The following is a 19,942-nucleotide window of genomic DNA, read 5'->3' as shown; positions in this document are numbered from 1 at the left end:
AACTTTAATCTTCCAATCCGCTGAATGCTATAAACAAACTGTAAATCAAAAGGCAAGATGATACACTCAAGCAAATATCTGGTAATATTCTCCACTCTCATTACTACTTCCACTACTATAATAATTTGTTTTCAAAAAATATTTTCGAAATCACAGTAGTCCTATATGGCACTACTTCTCAACTAACTCAATCACTATGTTAGAAACACAAAGAGGAAACAACTCAGTTGAAAACAACAACCTGCTTTGCTCTTGCTCTTATAGTTCTGCTTTAAAATAAATTGGTTTAATCCTCAAGCATTCTTTCAATCACCTAATAACTGCAGTTAATATAGAAATGGTTGCTTCAGACATTTTTTACTATATTAATGCTGACTTAATACTAGTCATATCAATTAAACAAGCTGACAGATACTGTCTTTAAAAATACTTAGTTCTGTATAAATCATCTTAGGAGTTTTTTTTAGAGTCAGTTTATCTAAAAACAGACAAAGAATTTCAAAATTCACTGGATTTAGAATTAAAGAAAAAAGAAAAAAAAACAGATACAGAGCATCTAACACAGGGATTATCACTTCCTTCCATCAGTAAAACGCTTCACTAGATCAGCATGTCAAAATACTTTGGTTTTATAGCATGTAGAATACAGCTTCTAAGGCAACTATAAAACCTTCCTTTTTGCCTACCAGGGCAGGTGAAAACGTTACAGAGCTGTAGCACATCCAGGCTGATGATAACAATAATCACATCTTCATACTTTCCATTGTGCCTACCGTATCGTGAGGGCTATTCAGGGATAATTTAGTTGGGAAAGAAGTGCCAGATTACTAATTCATATGGCCAGACACATATCGGATCGTTTCTGTCAAAAATTAGCCCAAGTGCTACTACACTTCTAAAATGAAGAAAACCATGTTGGCAAATTCATCCTCTGTGGGAATTTCTGCAGCAGCTGGTCTTTGAGAGATGCTCAATTAAAGCAAGGCTGATGGCTGCTGCTTGACAAATCAATTCAGAGGTGGCAAATACAGAAAAAAGGCACAGAAGCAACTGTGAGAGCGCTGCAGAAAATTTGATGTTGGCATAATTAGCCAAGGAGCAGTCAAACAGAGAAACAGAATTGTAAAGCTGTGCATTTTTCTTAACAATTCTCAAGAAATAAGATATTCACTATTGTTTTGACTACCTAAAAATCAGAAATGCATTTTTCTTCTTTCATATGACATAATAGTTATAAAAATTCATAGTCAGTAAAACAGAAGGAAAAGATACAAATAAAAATATCAGCTAAAAAATCTTTGAATTAGCTCATCAGTAATCCACAAAAGTATTTTCAAAAGGACCTATTAACCAAATACCAAAGGAACTGTTTACCTGCTGCAATGCCGGGTTATATCTACCTCTATAAAGTCACTATCAAAAGAACTCCTCAGAGAAAGCCAGATTCAGGAAGACTGTAGTTAGATAGCCCTAACAAAACTCTGAAAATAAAAGTGACTTACAAAAAAAAAAAAATATCCTGCTGCTGCTGAAATGGGTCATTACAACACCAAATTTCTCTTGTGAAAAGCAAGATTATTTTCTTATATTAAGGAAATGGGACACAGCTCCTGATAAGCAGCACAAACTCTGTCCAGGTTGGCTATTAAGGTCAAGCCTACTGTTTATATAAAAAAGGCATGCAAAGTCAAAGCTGGGCCTACCTCATCAAAGGTCTCTGTCATTTTTCGCATGACATCCTTCTTGTGCAAACTTTGAAACATCTCTGCTGTTACCATGCCTAGAAAAGTAATGTTTTAAAAACAATTACCAACAACTGTATTACATTAATCAAGTCCAAGTAAGGACTTTATTTTAAATTTAGAAACACCAAGAAACAGGGACTGTTTTATCTCTGTTTACACTGGTATGGGCAACTTATTTATAGGGAGACACAAATTCATTTATAGTATAAAATACTGATGAAGCAAAACAGAAATTCACATTAGAGAAATCTGCCCTGTGTTGTCTGGTATGGCTATTTTCTCTGTCCATTCATTTACTTCAAGGATTTACTAAAGTTTTGCCCACTGCTAGTCAAAGACCCCAAAACATTTCCCATAAGAGAAGGCATATCAGTTGAAGACCTGAAAAAACATTTGAAGTGTAAAAGGTACATTCTAGCTGCTTAAATACATTCAGAATTTTTAGACTAACAGAAGTCTTCTTAAAACTCTTACTTGCCATCCTGAAGCATTTCACTAGCAGACTGTCCCCAGAAGTCACTGTGTCTCAATGTTTGTTATGCAATAGACAGCTTCACAACCCTCTGGTAAAAGTAACCGCAATGAGGCAAGAGATTGCTTTTCTAGCCACCAAAGCAGGGAACTTAATTTGCTAGTTGTTTATTTTCAAATATACTAGCAAAAGAAAAGATACTAGGAAATTACAAAACAAATGGTAACTGAAACACTAGATTTTTATTAGAACGGTCATCAAAACCATCTTCCCTACATGGGGATTCTGCAAAGTGATGTGACACGAGGCCAATTCAGAAACCTGACCTTGCAAACCATGTTCTAATACAACTCTGAGAGTTGGTATGCTGTAAACACGGAGTCAAAGAATTTAACCAGCAACATTCTTTATTATTAGTCCTGCCCATCTGGAGTTTGTCTTAATGAACAGTACAGACTGTAAGTACATGATTTACTGGAGAGAAAAATTCCATTTTAGAAGGCACACTTCAGACTACTCTCACCCACAGACAACGGAAAGGGCTACTAAGAGGGTAAGTTACCTTGACAGCCTGAGCACTGAATGAAGAAGTTGATGAGATCCAGAAGTGCCACATTCCTGTCTTGTTTATAAGCTTCAACCCAGTCATCTACTACAGACTAGAACAGATGAAAGAAACTCATTAGTCAGGAGTCAAACACAATATGCTGCACTCCACTGAGGACATCCATAATAAAGACACAAAATAACACTGTTCCATCTCCATTAAATTATAAAAATGAGAATAAACTCCACACCATTCTGTTCCATTTCTAATAGTACATGTAAAAGACTCCTTCTGGGGCAAAATGAAGTCTTGAACTGCTCATTCACAAGTTCTACTCTAGGCAACGTTGCCATCCACAGATGCTTTGCTCCCTGTTAACAGGGAAAATAACCACAGCTTTAATAAATTTAATATACAAAAAACAAAACATCGTCCTCCTGACTTCTTGCCAGCACTGAGGTAACAGTTTCATTAAAAAAACAAAACAAAACAAAACCAAACAAACAAACAAAAAACCCACATTTAACCTCTGCAGCATCTAATAATTAATATTAAATTAATAGTAGCAATTGTCCCTGGGAGTTCTCTTCTTCTCTAGCACCCAGTTTGTGCAGTAGGCTGAAACCATTCACACACTACACTTAAGGTAAGAAACAACTCCAAATTTCACTTCTAGGACAGTACAGCCTACAGACCTGTACGTGACAGGCCCACTGGGACAAACCATCCAGGCTTCAACCCACCTGTAGTGCCACACAGGTCTAATGAACTCTAGCAGCAGCAGCCGCCTGGACTCAAGCTGCTACCTTTCCAAGCCCTTCACATCATGCTTTGCACAGCAGAAGCTGAGCTCTTCAGAGAGCTCTACTGAAGTTAACACAGCTGTAGCACAGCAAAAGTTCATCCACACAAACATTTTGGAAAAACTAAGGTCTCGCAACCAAAATATAAATGTATATTTCATGTGTGCACACACATACTTTACTTATAGACACTATCTACTGGAGACATATGTAAAACCCTGTATAAAAATATTCGGGGCTCCAGATTTTAATCCTTCATACACATATACAAATATTATATAAACATATGCTCACAGAGTATGGGGAGGTGGGCTTTCTCACACTGAAGAAAGTTGCTAACTATACAGATGCACAGGAAATGTGACTATTATGCAAACTGCTGTCAAACTGCATTGGAATGGAATTAAAAGAAAAAAACCAAAAGGCAAACCCCCAGAAAAAAAAAGGGGGACTGATTTTCAGAATCCTGAACAACTAACTACTGGTGAACCTTTTCTGTATTTTTTAAAATAATTCTCTCTTTGTATGTTCAGACATTGCTTTAGGAACATTGGTTTAGGGACATATTTCTTTCCTCTTTTTAAATATCTGACAGCTACTTTTTCACTAATTTCTTGAAGATGCATTCTTTTCAAGAGCCATGCTCATAACAGTTCTCCAATCAAACACGTTTCTTCCCCACCTATGCCAAAACCAGAACAAAATCTCAATGCTCTAGTGTATAAATAACTGAAATGATCACTGTTTATCTGTCTTCCCTCCATCAACTCCTCTCAGAATTCAGAGCTAGAAATACCTGCATGGCCCGCTTCCCCATGCTAACCACTTCAAACAACGTAACTGCCTCAACCACTTTGCCATTCTGCAGCTGGCTCACTCTTCTGCTACTGGAAGAATTTCTCCTTATGTTTTCACACTGTTCTCGGACCTTCCGTTTCTCTCTCTGAAACAAGTCAAGGAAAGAAAGTATGTGAGAAAATGCAACACGTAACAGCCATTCACAGATACACAAATTATCCCCTAAGAACAAGTTTATTTTGCTCTCATTGTAATGATTTCCCCAGGGTGCTAACTTTTAAGCTTCAAGGACACTGATAAAGTCTTATCAAACATGACCATACCAGAAGGGGATGAAGGAAAGGATTTACCAGTTTGAATTTTTTCTCAACGATGAGTCATAAGCACAGGAAGGTATAACAGAAAATAAGCTTCTGAACACTTGTATACTACCCAGAAGGCACTTTTCAGTGGCAGCTGTAATTTCTGATGAATAGACAGCAAGCACAGAAGCTCTTCTACATCTTTTCTCTCACAGGGTAAACACACAACCTGCAAATTAACATCAGCTGCACACAGTGCACAGCTAAGGAAGAACACACTCTGAAATGAACTGACGGTTCAAAAGCCAGCATTGAGGCTCTGATGCTGATGGAATTTGGGGGTCAAGCTGTATCCAGTGACTAGATTTTAGATGCATTGTATTGTGATTGTTTTATGTAATACTCAATTTTGTAACAATTGAATGAGACAGAAAATAAATTCCATAATAAAAAAAAACTTAAAAATTTTTAAAAATCCACTTACTGGTGTTTTCAGGTTGCCATTTCTCACACTACTGCCGTTCTGCACAGCAGACTCGGGGGCAGTCTCATCATGGACAGCATTCTCTCTGAAATGTAACAAACACATTGAAGGGGTTAGCAGTGAGAACACAGAACTACACACTTCAGTACAAACAACAGAAGAAAATAACAACATATATAAGTATTTTAATATTTTTAATTAATCATTTGGAAGTTATGTCGTTCTGTTACTAAAAACCAAACAGCTACCTTTAAAGTACAACAGAAATTTGAGGCCTTTTTCAAACTCCTTGTTTTCCTGCAAGATATATAATTAGAGAACTAGCAAGACTATCAAAGCTATCAAGGAAGTAGAAAGTAAGTAAACAAAACAAAAAGCTGACGTTGACTTAAGGCGGCCTTTGTTGACTTAAGAGCTTTGCACCATGAAGCAGTAACACAGTATGCCTTCACTTCGGGGGTGCTCTACACAAAACAAGGCAATAACATTTGATGGGTCTACAATTTAAATGAGAGGAAGAAGCTGTTTTACGCTATCTATAAAACATGCTGAAGAAAAAAGACACATAAGAAATTTCATTTGCAGGTCATTGCTAATATGATGGAGGAATAATTTTATAAATAAAGATGCACCTTCTGGGAGATCTGAAGCAATACATTTATCTGCAATGAAATCATGTCACGTCTCATCATTCCCAATGCTAACAATATGCTTTGCCAAAGGCCATGTTTGAGCAGACGAGCTGGATCCCACTTGTGCAGCAGGTTCAGTACTGGTAGCTGGCTGCTATGGCCTCCTTTAAAGCTACGGTGGCCAGGACATAAGCCAGTTGACTTGTACTATAAGAAGGCACAAAAATAAACATGAGAGTGTACAGTTACTTTCATTTTCATGAGACTGCTGCAACAAGAAAGTGTACTAACACAAGTGACCACTTTACAAAGAAAAAAAAACAGTGTATTGCACTGTCAGATACAGTCAACCCTCCAATACCCAGTGCTGGCAAACCCAGATGGAGAATTAACTGTGCTATGGATGCAGAGCCAGCTCGATCCCAGATAGGTTTATCAATGCCAGATAAGCACTGTTGTCGTTCTTCCCAAGACTGTTTCAGTCAGACATTGCCTCTGCAAAGCAAATCCTGAGGCTGAATAGCAGCAACTGCAGGACCAAGGTTCTGATGTTATTTCATTAGTGACAGCAGACAGACATTTTTATTTAAACACTACTTTTTTAATCTACTGAAACACTTCACTGTAAGCGATGTAGAAATAGGCTTCCAAAGACTCGTCTAAAAATTCTATATGAATATAAAAGTCTATACAAATATATCAAATTTCTAAATACAGTTTTGCAAATGCTGAACTTCCCTACAGAGAAAAGTCCCATTAAAGTTAAATTCAATCAACATCTTGTCATAGAAAAGTTCAAAACGTGCCACAGTGTTTGACAGATGGAAGCCAAGAAAATAACTCAGGATGAACCAATCCGTACATCAGCTGTCTGGACTTCTGCATGTTAAAGAAAAGAGAAGGATGAAGTATAATTCACAACTGAGTCAGCTCACTATAAGCAATAGTTTGCAGAAGTTTTCAAATGTTTTCTTTGATTTGTAATTGCAAGCCATAGAGATTAAGTATCTCAAGCACCACCAGAGACTTCCTAGTTGAAAAGAACAAGCAGCAAGAGATACCAATATGTATTGCTTTTCTGACGCCAGTTAGTTCTTCCCAGATTCTTCTACAGACCACAAATAAACAAAAAGAATCCAAACATGTTTGTCAAGGAGCTGCTTATCCTATGTGATTAAATACTTTCACTCTTTATTTCAAAGCAGACTGCAACATTATGAGGCTGGACTAACATGTCCTTACTTGCATTGTTTCACTAGAACTACAACTCAGATGCCAGCCAACATCGTGGTAACATGTGTTACCTGTTTCTGCATTATACCTCAACATAACGCTCAACACACTCTAAAACAACTTTCCTGAATTATTTACCTGTAATATCCAGCAACTTACTCCACCCCATAATGAAAATAAACACATTTCGTTTGATTACAGCAACCACAATTGAGTCCAAGTTGAATTAAAACATTTAAATAATGAAAAAATCAGAACTGCTGCAGGACAGTTCAGTCAAGTACTTGTCTGATCACGTACTGCTTTTAATATCTCTGTCCAGAACATACTTCTTTGAAGCTTCAAACTCATGCATCTCTTTCCCAAGAACATCCTGAAGGATGGCACTACAGATGGTAACTACTGGCCTTGTGCTACTTTGTCAGTTTATGCCGGGCAAAATGTACCTGTAGCAAAAGGGGCTCAACAAAGTAAGTGAATGCCTGGTATATTCACTTAGTTTCAGAACAGCATGCTTACCAAAGCTCAGCAAAACCTGCAAGAACAAGAAGACCACTGATCTACAGCTTCCTCATGTTGGGCTAACACCACCAAGTAAAACAACATCTCTGTGATAAAACCAGTCAGAGTAACTTTCACATATGCACTAAACATCTGTCTTAAACACTCAACAAATGTAACTAAACACTAAATACTAACACTGAAAAGCCATTTAGTTTCTAAATTGTTTTGATTGTTAGTGCACCACAACACATAACAATGCCACAGGAAGCACTGTGCTACAACAGAGAGCCTGCACAAAAGTAGAGATTTTTTTTAAATCCAGATAATATCAATACTCATGTTCCTCCTCTCTCTTTTTTTCTTTTTCCTTTTAATACTGTTTTCCAGTAAGGTTATTCATAAAGCAGGTACTTAAACATCTGCAGGAAGAAGCAGCAGCTTCTTCTACATAAGCTACTACATAAGATCATCAGCTAAATAGCCAGCTACCTTCCTGGCACTTCTGAAACTAAGAGGCTGGCTTCAGATGAAACATACTGGAAAGGACACATGGGAAACTATATTAATTGTCATCATGGACTATGAGGAATACATGTCTCAGCTTTCATTAGCGTTTAATGAAGCAAAAGACCTGGAGCAGACTTGCTCAGAAGGTGACAGGATCAGCAACGGTTGGGCTGCAACTAGTCCAAAGCATGCAACACTAGACATCTAAGAAGCTTCACTCTTTAAAACTAGACAACATATACCCAAATGTTTTAACTTTATCATTTATTTATCTACATCTGCTCTTTCTACTTCTAAATACCATTCTGTAAACAACAATATGAACACATTTGGTTTATAGCTCATTTCAACCGATGACTGAAAACTATGAAAGGGAGAAGACTTGATGTATCCCTGCTAAAAACAGCTACAGAGAAGCAATTCCCCCCTCAATGCCAGCAGGGAGACTACAGATTCAGCACCCCCAAATTCACCACTGAAGTGAACACATGCATTGACTATGAATCTGCCCATTATTTTTTTTCAAAGTAGGTTCATTTGCACTGTAGCGAATCAGAAAAGCTTGTAAGGCCAGGGTCTCTGTCAATCAGCATAAAACACTACATTAAGAAGATGCTAAACAACACATAAAAGGGAATAAAATGGAGACGTTAGTAAGAAGACATAGTGCATAGCAAATCCCTTTTTTTCCCCTCCCACCAAGATGACACATTGTAGACTGTCCCAGTATCTGCAGGGCACAAATTCAAGGGACAGCACCCTGATTTACCAACAAATTTTACAAGCGACCAGTGCCAGGTCTTACTTTTGGCTGGGAAGGTTACTGGCTGTGTTGGGCTCGGCTATCATCTCCACCACATTATTTCAGACAGCAAGCTAACGTGATCGGCACCGCTTTTGAGGAGACTTCACCAAGATGGGTAGCGTCAAAAACTTAGCAAAGCTTTGGCTCTTGCGGGCGTAAACGGCAGCCAAAAACTGTCAAGAAAAGAAAACAGAGAGTTAATTCTAGGCAGCTCCCCTAAAACCAAGCCGGAAAGTCCCCCGCAAAAGCCGAGCCGCAGAAGGGGATGCGACCTCAAGACATTAATTCGAAGGGAATTCGGAGGCGGGACCGCTGCACCTGGCGGGAGCCCTGACGAGGCCGGGCGTACAAAGCCGCCGGAGAGCCGCCCGGCCCGCTCACCCTCCTCCCCCCCCGGGGCAGACCCCCGTAACGCCGGCGGCACCGCGCCCCAGCTCTCCCCAACGGGCCCCGCTCCGCACCGGCGGGCCGCCTCAGGGGCGGCGGCGGCGGGCCGGGACCTCCAGCCACCCGTAGGCACACGTAGGCAGGACGTACGGCTGCGGGATGGAGGCGGGTGCGCTCGCTGCCGCGGCGGGGGCCCAGGCGGCGGCGGGATGGGGAGGAGGAGGAGGAGGAGGAGGAGGAGGAGGAGGAGGAGGAGGAGGAGGAGGAAGGAGAAGCGCGCCGCGCCGCCCGCCGCTCACCTGCCGCGGGGACGCGCTCCGCGGGCCCGAGCGCGCGCCGGCGCCGCCCCCCCCCCCCCGCCCTAGGCTGCCCCCTCCCTTCGCTGCGGCGGCTCGCGCCCCGGCTCCGGCCCCGCCCCGGCTCCGGCCCCGCCGTCAATCACGGCCCACCCCGGGCACGGCACGGCCTATCAGAGGCGGGGGTCGCTGTCACGTGGCCCAGCACCGCAGCGCGGGCGGGGCGCCGGTGTTCTCGGGGCTTCCGTCGCGGCCGGGGCGATGGCGGAAGGACGCGGCCCGTAACGGCCCCTCCCGCCGCCTCAGCCGGGGAGGAGGGGGGGGGCGAGGCGCCGCCGGCCGCCGCGCGATGGGGCCCGGCCGCCTCTCGCAGTCGCTGCTGCTGCGCTGCCGGCGGGCGGCGGCTGTCGTCGCGGCCCGCTGCCGCGGCGGGCCGTCGTCCGCCCGCCCGCTCAGCGCCGCCGCCGTTCGCCTGCGGGCTCCTCAGAGGCCGCCGGGCAGGGGCGAGCCCCCGCGGGCGGGCGGCGGAGGGCGGTGGGAGGAGGTGGCGGGCGCCGGCGGGGATGAAGAAGACGAGGAGGAGGAGGAGGATGAGGCGGAGTTGGAGGAGCTGCTGGGCCCCTCTCCGCTGGCCGTGGAGCCCGGCGCGCAGCGCGTCGCCGTGGTGCACCCGGCTGTCAAGTGGGGCCCGAAGAAGCCGTCGCTCACCAGGGGTGCGTGGCCGCGCCGCGGCGGGGGGGGTCGGGCCGCTTATCCCCCCGCGGGTCCCGGCGGGCAGCGTCGCTCTCCCGCTGCCCTCGGCCGCCTCGGTTCTGCTCCCCCCCCTGTTCCAGTGCTCTTCGGCCCGCGGGAATACCCGTAGGGAACCGGTAGCGTGGAGTAGACCCGTTATCGCGGTGGTAGAGCTGCGAAACGTTGCCCGGGCCGACTAGCGAAAGACGAACTCGGACGAGAGGTCTGGGTCGCCGTTTCCCTCTGCGGGAACTTGTTGCCCGAGGGGACAGCGGCGTTTCCCCGCCGTTAGCAGGACGTGAGTAGCCCGCAGCCCCCGGGCGGGCGGCAGCCCTCCGGCCTGAGGGCTGCCCAGAGCTCGGCTGAAGAGCAGGAGTACTGTCCTGTCCGTGGGACAGAGCGCCGCGAAAACGCGCTCTTGTGTAAGTCCTCTCCCGGGCTTGAAGAAGTTACCTAGCCATGCAGTCACCAATAATTCCTCTACAAGGAACGAAGTGCTTTTGTGCAGTTACCTAGCCACGCAGTCACCAGTAATTCCTCTGTAAGGACCTTATTTCGCATCACTACTCAGATTTCTCTCAGAAATCCTCGTAGCTAGCTAATAGGCATTAATCAGGCACAATTAAGATATATGATGAACTTGACTCGATGCTTCTCCCAACACTTCTCTAATTGCAAAGTTGTAATAGAAAGGATTGATCATCTTGTAAGTTAGCTTTTTACGTAGAGACAGTTCATACATGACACATATTCTTGTGTTCAAATTTATTATGTCATGAACCTAAATCTCATTTAGTTTTATTAGTGCTGCTAATTGTAACAAATTGTCACATTGCAGAATTTACATAAGCACTCCCATTTTACAACTGAAAAATAAATAAAATGTGAAAGCACCTTTCTGTCCAGACATACAGAAGAATAGCGGTGATACCTTTCCATTTATTTAGGCCCTCCAGATGAAGAGCCTGAAGTCTGAACAAATGGTGTGGAATGATTGTTGAAACACCACAGGTACAGCAGGAAATCTGTGCATTTTACAAGGAACACTAACAGTATGAGGAGAAAGAGGATCATGGTTATCTTTAAAAAATACATTGCCTTTTGGACCAAGGTAACCTATTTAATATACAAATTACATTTTGCTATCTGGAGAAACTTGACAAATCTGTTATGAAAAGAGGAAAAGATTGGCAAATCAAAACGATCTACTGATCTGATATACCTGTGTAGTCTTTGTGATATCACAAAGTCCTCAAAAAATCGGTGCTTTGCCAATTTTTTTAGATGTTTTTAAAAAAATCTAAATTTTTTTTTTTAAAAAAAGTGACTGATTAACTAGAACACAGGATTGGAATCGGCTGATTTTAGCAGGTCATAAATCAGTGTAGGTCCTTTATGAATAAGTAGCAGTGAAGTTAGCAGCAGGATATGCTGTATTAGTAATTCTTTAAATATTGCTGCAAAACACCAAGGAATTAATCACGTGGGTTTGTGCTCATCTGAAATAACAGAATTTGTTTTCCAGCTAGTTATTCATTTCACTTCTTGAGGCAAAAAACTTGGTAATTTCTTTGCTGACAATACAATTTAAAATTCTTCTAAATCAACAACCATGGAAATAATTTGTACAGGCAGAAAGATGCTTTGTGTGATAAAATTGCATCAAACTAGAAGTTTGATTACTCTGATTAGAGGTAAGACATTTTGCTCCTTGCGCTAGAGGCTAAAATAAATACCCTAGTAGAATTTCAGTGTAGCTTAGTCTGTTGCTGTTCATGCACATACTGTAGTTATTGGAAATCTGAGCAAAGTTATGATGGTATATTGTAATCTTTTTTTCTTTTTCTTTCTTTCTTTTTTTTTGTGTGTGTTCCTAAAGCTGAATTACAGATTGCTGAAGCCGTTGCTCTTATAGATACCCTTCAGAACTGGACGGTTTTAGAGAAAATAATTATTCCTACAAAAAATCCTGACAAGAAGTTTATTTTTGGCAAAGGAAACTTTCAGGCGTTGACGGGTAAGGACTGAGATTTTTCAGCACTGCTCATTCTAAATGGAAGACTTCTGCAGCTGAACTGTTTAAGGATGGGTATTGAAAGGCGAAGAGAGGGAGAATTTTGTTTATCCATCATGTAGGTTTGCAAGCAAACTTCAAAGAATTTTTTTAAGGTTACAAAAGCAGCACAGAATAGAAATAACCTGTGCTCACTGAAAATGTGTGAAGCAACTTAATCCCTACGTTTATGTGATTGGCATAAGTGAAACTGGCAGCTGTTCTTGACATAGTACTAAATTAGTGCAATTACAACTGTTCTGTGAGCAAAGGATATGGTGCCATTTAATATGAGCATTCTGCTCAACATAAAATGGTTTTATATTCTGTGTGTTTTAAAAAGAGAATTGACATTTAACACTGTGTTTTGCAATGGTTATCCATCTTTTAGAAAAGATTAAAAAGTTGCCCCATGTGACAGCTGTCTTCTTGAATGTGGAAAGAATATCTTCACTAACAAAGGTAATATAATATCAAATCATACTCTTTACATCAGTATTGTTCGGAAGCTATTGATGTTATGAGAAGTAGGGTCAGTTATGACTGAATTTGCAAATGGTAATATATGAAGCCACCTGGACTGAGTTTTGTTGAAAGGAAATTTAATTGCTATTACATTTGTCCAGTTGATATATGTGTTTCCAGCTCTGATGCATGAAATTTTCCAGCAACCTAATAGCTATTTAGTATAGACTCTGCTCCCACATTTGCCACTGGCCCTGTTTCACATGTTGGAAAAGTTACTCAAGGTCCTTTTCACAAAATAAAGATGATAACCCAGCTTTCGTTATGAAGAATGTCAACATTTTGGATTAGCTATGTGCACAGGTTTCTATACCTATGTGGATAGTGTATTTGTTTTCCTATAGTTCTGTGGATGCTGTATTGTATTTTGAATATGAGGTGTAAATTCAGAGCAAGGTTATATTTTGAATATTTGAACTTTCATTCCTAACCCTTAAAAAAGTCCCGTATTTTAAATGGATGGATTACGTTGAGGGGAGGAGCATGCTTCACTGTTTTTTTAACACTGGCAGTAAAACAACTGGTGCATGAACTATAGATGCTCTTCGAAATGCTCAGACAAACTGAAATAAATACTTCTAGGGTTTTTGCATGTATAGCATCATGCAGGGTGTAAAGCGCATGCAAACTCTGCAAGCAAACATTAATGCTTTGCTGGTAGTTTTGAATGCTTTCCCTGATTATAAAGCGAACAGAGATGGTAAATATCGCTGAGATAGTTACCTCGAGCACTTCAATTTATTGGTGAAATGGAAGTTGAAAATGTTTCATTGCAATTTCCTAGTTTTTATTCCCTAATCTGTAGTATGAGTTCTTTTAGTACTAGATTTGTTAAAAAAAAAAAATTCTTTTCGCAAATCTAGATCTTAAGAGCAATTTAACAGGGTTGATTCAAGAAAGTGCTCATAAGCATTGCCCATCCATTGAAATGGAATCCTGAGATCCTCTGTGTTCAGGTGTCTACCAGCTAACTATAACTGTAGTGCTGTGTAAGAATGGATCTACTGATACTGAGGGGGACAGAAAACATCTAGGTTATTTTGTCTTACATGGCTAAAGAAAGAACTAGAAGATGCCTGGGGCGTGAAAGTCTTTGACAGATACACAGTTGTACTTCACATTTTTCGTTGTAATGCCCGGACCAAAGAAGCAAAACTTCAGATAGCATTGGCTGAAATTCCACTTCTCAGGTACCTCAAGCTGTGCAAATCACATACTGATAATTACATATTGTAGTGACTATTTCTTTACAGTAACAAAAATGGTAATACTGTACTATAGAGAAAAATGACACTGTTTCAGTGCTTGCATAGTATGCTCAATGATTGATTAGAGCATAGAAATATTTGCTATAATGTCATTGTTTTAAGCTTCTGCAGTGCTGACAGGCAAAACCAGAAAGTGTTCAATAGATAATTTTACAAAATATATTTCTCATTAAAAGATCCCGGTTCTTTCTAATGCGGCAGGTTAATTGCAAGAATACGTAGGAATTGGATATGTGTATCCCATATATAATATTGATGGGTTTAATAAGGAAAGCTATAAACAAGGAGGATTAAAGGCATTAATTTGTGTCTGAATTTTCCACTTTTCTACATTACGTGGCATAGAAATATTTGTACATGGCAGTTGGCGTGAGTTGCGTGGATGTATCAGAGGCATCTTTGTTTCTCTGAAATTTCAGAATAGCCATTATAATTTGCTAAGAGAGTTGCATGCTTTTTCAAACCACAGTTAACGAGTCGGGAAAATCTGGATTTTTTTCACCAGGCTTCTTGCCATGAGGTGGTTTTATTTAGAGCTCTGTCATTTAGTGGTTTTATCTGTACTATTAGAATATCGCTACTGCTTCACATTTGTTAGGCATTTTAGGATAGCTTGATTAAAGAAAATTGCTTCTAATTAACTGTTATTCCACTGCCAGGTCAAATCTGAAAAATGATGTGTCTCGGCTAGATCAGCAGAGAGGTGGCTCGAGATACATCATGGGCTCAGGTAAAGTTCTCATGAATTAGAGGGGTTTTTTTCTCTCCATAGCCTTTAAACAAATTTAGTTGCATCTTATTTTATCTGGAGGAGGCTGGAAGGAAAAACTGTTTGTGTTCTGCATCTAATTAAGTGAACGTACAAAAATTTATTGGAAAGAAATAGTAAAGTTTTGGTCTGTACTGGCTCAGTAAGTGGCCATGGACAGGCTATTTGCAGCCACAGGGGTTTATCATAAGCGTACTTGGTTATTCTAGAGTGTTTACCATATGTTTTAATAATTACTTATCACTTTGGCTCTTAGGCAACAATTCATAGTTTTAGTTGCTGATTTATAACTTCATATGCCCTAGTGCTAACTCACTTGATTTCCCAATGCACAACATCACTGGGTTTACTGTTTCTCTTGTAGACTATTCTGCCAATTATTCATTTGTATTTTTCAGGTGAAACATTCATGGAGACACAGAATCGTATCTTGAAAGAAAAGGAACTTAAAATTAGGAATGCCCTGGAGAAACTAAGAAGAAAAAGGTCTTTACTTAGAACTCAGCGCAGAAAACGCGAGTTTCCTATTATCTCAGTAATGGGCTATACTAATTGTGGTAAGCAAAAACTCGTGAAATTGCAACACGAAAGAGCTTACATTGTCTAATTTTTAATTAGAAACTCTAGCTGGAATCTCATTTCAGTGTGAATAGGCTTCGTATTTTAATTAGTTTTTAAATTGTGTAATGAATATGCGTCAATTAGGATATAGTTAGGAAAGCAAATTATGCTTGTTGTAGTTAGATTCCCCACCCCCACCCCCCCCCGCCCCAAGTCTTGAAGACATGGTTTGGAGAAATGCCTAGCACCTATCGTGCCAAAAAGATTTTATATATAGTGCTGTAGACTGTACTGTTAGTGTCCCTTCATACAAATCTCTATTACTTGATCAGAAGGGGTAGAGAAAAGTACATGGGTGTTTAGATCACCGTGAAGGCTTGAGGCATAGGAGGAAAATTCAGGAGAGTTGGCAGTTGATCTGAGAAATGTGCTTAGGAAGCACTGTAGCTTTTCATTGATTGATGTATAGTGTTCTGATATGTGTTCATAAGAGAATCTAAATAAAGCTAAAGGGTTTTTCTATTCTTTTTTTTATAGCTAACACAAGTGAATTCACACACAAGGCATAAATACACTTTAGACTAGACACTTTTTTCAGGTTACATTATCTTAAGACCATTTCATTTTCTTATTCAACATCTTTATAAAAACAAACTTCCCTTGCACTAATTTTGTTATCAGTTATATACTCAAAGATTTGTATTACACTGTGTCTTTTTCTTAAATGTGATACTTCCATACTTTTAAAACAGAAGATTCAACAAAATTATATATATATTACAATTATGTACACATAACTGAAATACTTTAACTAGGGTATACACTGAGCACTTTAGTTTAATGACTGAATTCTGTGAAATATTCATTAAGTTAAATAAATGTCTCTAGTGTAATGTTCGTGAGGAAATGCCCAATAAAAACATAAATCTAATAAGCTACGTGTTATTAGTGCTTCTGTTTATTGTTGGATTTAACAAATAAATATTGATTTGTTTTATTTGACAACAGAAGCACTGAGGAGTGCATAAGTGTATGCTTCCTAATGCTGTCGTGGCAGTGCTCTTCAGATAGTCTCAGAGGTGTGAGAGATGTGGGTAGGTCGTTTTGCAGGTCAGTTCAGTCTTTGATCATCTTGTGATTTCACAGCATAGCTTCCAGACGTGGCCTTAAATCCAATTCCAAGTTATAAAAGTTAAGACTGTCTTTGAATTTCCTAACATCATGTAGATAACTAATCATAGGCTAGATTTAAATTAGTGAGATAGATATGAAAAGATATCTTACATCATACAACTCACCTGAGCCTTTCAAATTAAATTTCTGCTTGAAACAAGCCATTAAAGTCTTGTCCTTTTTTTCTTTAATTAGGAAAAACTACTTTGATCAAAGCCTTGACTGGCGAAGCAGGACTTCAACCCAGAGATCAGCTGTTTGCCACTCTTGATATTACAGCCCATGCTGGCTATCTGCCCTCACATATGGCAGTTATTTATGTTGACACCATTGGCTTTCTGACTGATCTTCCACATAATCTGGTTGAGTCCTTTTCGGCTACGTTAGAAGAAGTGGCTTACTCAGTAAGTAGTTGACTAAACCTAAATAGTGCATCCGAATAAGTTGAGGCTAGCTTTCTTGAGAGTTAAAAATGAATTAAAGTCTCTGGAATGTTCTGCTTTTAACTTAAGTTTTCCAATAGCACTAAAAGTGGGTGATTGTTATGTGATGCAGGCAGCATGTAATAAACATAAATGTACTTTTCCAGTCATTTTCTCATTAAAGTTAGTTTCCTGTGTTATAGCAAAGTGTAAAGCTGCATACACGCAGATACTTAAACAAAAAGCCTGTATTGTCAAAGGTAATGAAGTTCAGTGGTAGCAAAATGCCTCTGAGGACTAGACTTCACCATGTAATAATAGGATTTTCAAAAGTCTGCAACTATCCTGTTTGTCTCTTATTCTGAAATGTTAAATGAAAGGCAGGAAATTTACTTCTCACTCATTTTCAGAAGTTTGAAGCAGTATCTTGAGCAAAGATGACAAAACATTTTGAATGCAAATACTGAATTAGGTTTATTGGTTTTTATCATGGCAAACATGATCGTGTACTTGAAACTGATAACTTTTGTATAAAGCTTTCTAAAAGTGAAGCACCAGTAATAGTATGTCAGGAACTAAGGATAAGGATAATCTTCTGCATTTTGAATGTAAGAATAGAATTACAAGTTACAAAGGGGTTTTCCCTCATTTTTGAAACAGTTTTTCAGCCATTACTCTTCTAAAACCTTTTTAGAGTTCAGTCTTTTTCTTCTCTAGTATTTTTGAAGCCTTACTGTTACACAGCCTTGGCTTTGAAAAATTGGGTCAGTTATTAATTGAAATCTGAATTCTGTAACTAGCTTGGTTGACAGGGTTTGTTTCAGAGTTGTTAGAGGTAATTCGTCCTCAAGTGAAGACTAAGCTGCTGCAGATTTTTCTTCCATCGTGGTGCAAAAAACAGCATTGGTTTAATACTGGTTTTTTAGCAGTTCATTTTACAGTGTTAACCTGCCAGTGTATTATCTAACGGATAGGAGAGATATATGAATTATCAATGCAAAAATAGTGTAAAATCTCTACAACCTGGTAACTGGTATGTTTCAGTAACTGTCTTATATATTCAATATTGCTTGCTAGGATCTGATAGTTCATGTGAGGGATATTACTCATCCAGAAACCATTCTCCAGAAAGCAACCGTTCTGTCAGTTCTGAAGAATCTTAATCTTCCCAGCCATTTATTGGACTCAATGGTAGAAGTTCATAACAAAGTGGATTTGATAGAAAGGTAAGCAGGAGATGCTAAGTGTTCTTAAACATTTCTTGTGTTCTGGAAGCTTTTTAATCCTTAGTCTAGAAAAGAGCTCCCACACTTCTGAATACATTTAATAGTGTTTCCTCAATCTTTTACATATGTAACAGTGGTCTTAAAAAGAATTAATTATCTTTTAATTACAAAAGAAATCACTTGAGTCATACAAGAAGTGGCCTCTCTAGGAAAGTGCCAGTATGAAGTAGCACAGTTAAATTGTCTGTGCTTGGAATATTTTCACAACCTCATCTTCAGGAGCAAATGTGCTAGCAATTGTTAACCTTTCAGATATAAACCCACTGAAGAAAATGCTTTAGCCATTTCTGCTCTACACGGACATGGTTTAGAAGAGCTGAAAGAAGAAATAGAGAAAAAAATCTTGACAGCAACAGGGAAGAAGATTCTGACAGTTAATGTCAACTTAGAGGGACCTCAGCTAAGGTAAATAATGTTGAATTGTAAGAAGGACTTGGAGAAATATGAAATTCTTAGTTTTGTATGTCTTAAAATTTCCAAATCATATACTGATTTTAATCTGTGTTAAGAATTACAGGGATAATTATCAAAGTTTTCTAACTTACTGGGAAAAAATATCCCCATTAGATACCCTGGAGTCTGCTTCTGAAAGTGTCCTTCACAGAGTTCTGTGTGTTAGTACAATAAAACATACTTCCTGAAAGACCATGCCACTGGTCCTGGAAGCCAGATATCTGATAAAAACACAAATCTGAAAGGTTTATGAAAATGCTATACCCTATTTCCAGACAGCAAGTAGCAAATGAAAAGTTAAGTAAGTGAAGCACTTCATCTTTTAAAGTATTAAATTACCTCGATTGGACCATGTTGACCTAAAACAAAGATCACATTTTATGCAGTATGTCATACCTTTAAGATGCTAATATGCTTTTACTTTTACAGTTGGCTCTATAAAGAAGCAACAGTTCAGGAAGTAGAAGTCATGCCTGAAGATGGCACAGCCCGGGTGAAGGTGATAATCAGCAATTCTGCTTTTGGCAGATACAGAAACCTCTTTCCCAACAGTAAGATTTTTATGCCATGAAAGTGCATCCTTTTCTAGGAAAAGAAACTGATCTCATTAAGAGGATGTGAAATGAAGTTAATGACCTGTTAGTCTAGGTGTTGAAGAGCTATTTCTTCTCCAGTTGATGTTTTTGACGCATTTTAGAACTAGAACAGAAAACTTCTGTTTGGAAACAGTAAGAGCTTTGGGCTTCAATTCTGTCAGCAAGCGCAAGGACAGCACTAACTTCTTAATGTTAGAACAGTTGTTGGCTATAAGCTGTGGATCTCAAACACATGGAAATCACTGGATGGCATCTGAATTAACCTTCTCTTAAATAAATCTTTTTACCCCATTTTTAAGAATAAAATAATAGTAACTATAGTTAAGGTGTCTCAGATGGTCCTTGGAAAATGAAAGTGAACAAAATGTTATGGCTTGTATATAAATAATACAGATAAATAAGGTATTCAAGCAGAATGCATGCACCTAAGTAAAATAACGGCCGTGTCTTACTGCAGCGAAGCAAAAAATCCCATAGATTTGTATAATTAAGCAATAAATAAAGTTAGCTGTGAACATCTTTTACCCATACAGTTTTCTTGCCTACAGTAATTTATCCACAATACCTATTACTGTGTCAGTTTTTAGAG

At 39.6% G+C, this 19,942-nt stretch overlaps 2 protein-coding genes across 8 annotated transcripts in view; one reads left to right on the top strand and one right to left on the bottom strand.

Annotated features, from left to right (window-relative positions):
* LOC142044736 (cohesin subunit SA-2-like) overlaps nt 1-9,615 on the bottom strand; it is a 64,584-nt gene extending 54,969 nt beyond the window's left edge. For 3 of the 6 annotated variants that reach the window (XR_012654408.1, XM_075057474.1, XM_075057478.1), the window contains exons 1-6: nt 9,519-9,615; nt 8,833-9,005; nt 5,152-5,236; nt 4,364-4,510; nt 2,780-2,876; nt 1,704-1,780 (exon numbers count right to left, since the gene is read on the bottom strand). Coding sequence is in view for 5 of the 6 variants with exons in the window: in XM_075057474.1 (XP_074913575.1) it covers nt 1,704-1,780; nt 2,780-2,876; nt 4,364-4,510; nt 5,152-5,236; nt 8,833-8,876 (450 nt within the window). In the remaining variant the exon portion in view is untranslated. The other 3 variants (XM_075057477.1, XM_075057475.1, XM_075057476.1) reach the window with 3 other exon arrangements.
* Nucleotides 9,616-9,755: 140 nt separating this feature from the next.
* GTPBP6 (GTP binding protein 6 (putative)) lies at nt 9,756-19,673 on the top strand. Of its 2 annotated transcripts, none has more exons than XM_075057322.1 (10): nt 9,756-10,228; nt 12,127-12,264; nt 12,692-12,762; nt 13,885-14,015; nt 14,753-14,823; nt 15,261-15,419; nt 16,792-17,000; nt 18,096-18,244; nt 18,557-18,709; nt 19,187-19,673. In XM_075057322.1, exons 1-10 carry the CDS (start codon nt 9,865-9,867, stop codon nt 19,326-19,328), a joined length of 1,587 nt encoding a protein of 528 aa, XP_074913423.1. In that variant the 5' UTR covers nt 9,756-9,864; the 3' UTR covers nt 19,329-19,673. The 2 variants fall into 2 exon arrangements, with proteins under 2 accessions (XP_074913423.1, XP_074913424.1); XM_075057323.1 differs by having other exon boundaries at nt 9,940-10,228; nt 12,138-12,264.
* The last annotated feature ends 269 nt before the right edge of the window (nt 19,674-19,942 follow it).

Source organism: Buteo buteo, chromosome 25 (assembly GCF_964188355.1).
Source record: "Buteo buteo chromosome 25, bButBut1.hap1.1, whole genome shotgun sequence".
In the NCBI taxonomy this organism is placed as follows: Eukaryota; Metazoa; Chordata; class Aves; order Accipitriformes; family Accipitridae; genus Buteo; species Buteo buteo.
The sequence above is the reverse complement of the archived record's forward strand: the minus strand, read 5'-3'. Positions and strand labels throughout refer to the sequence as shown.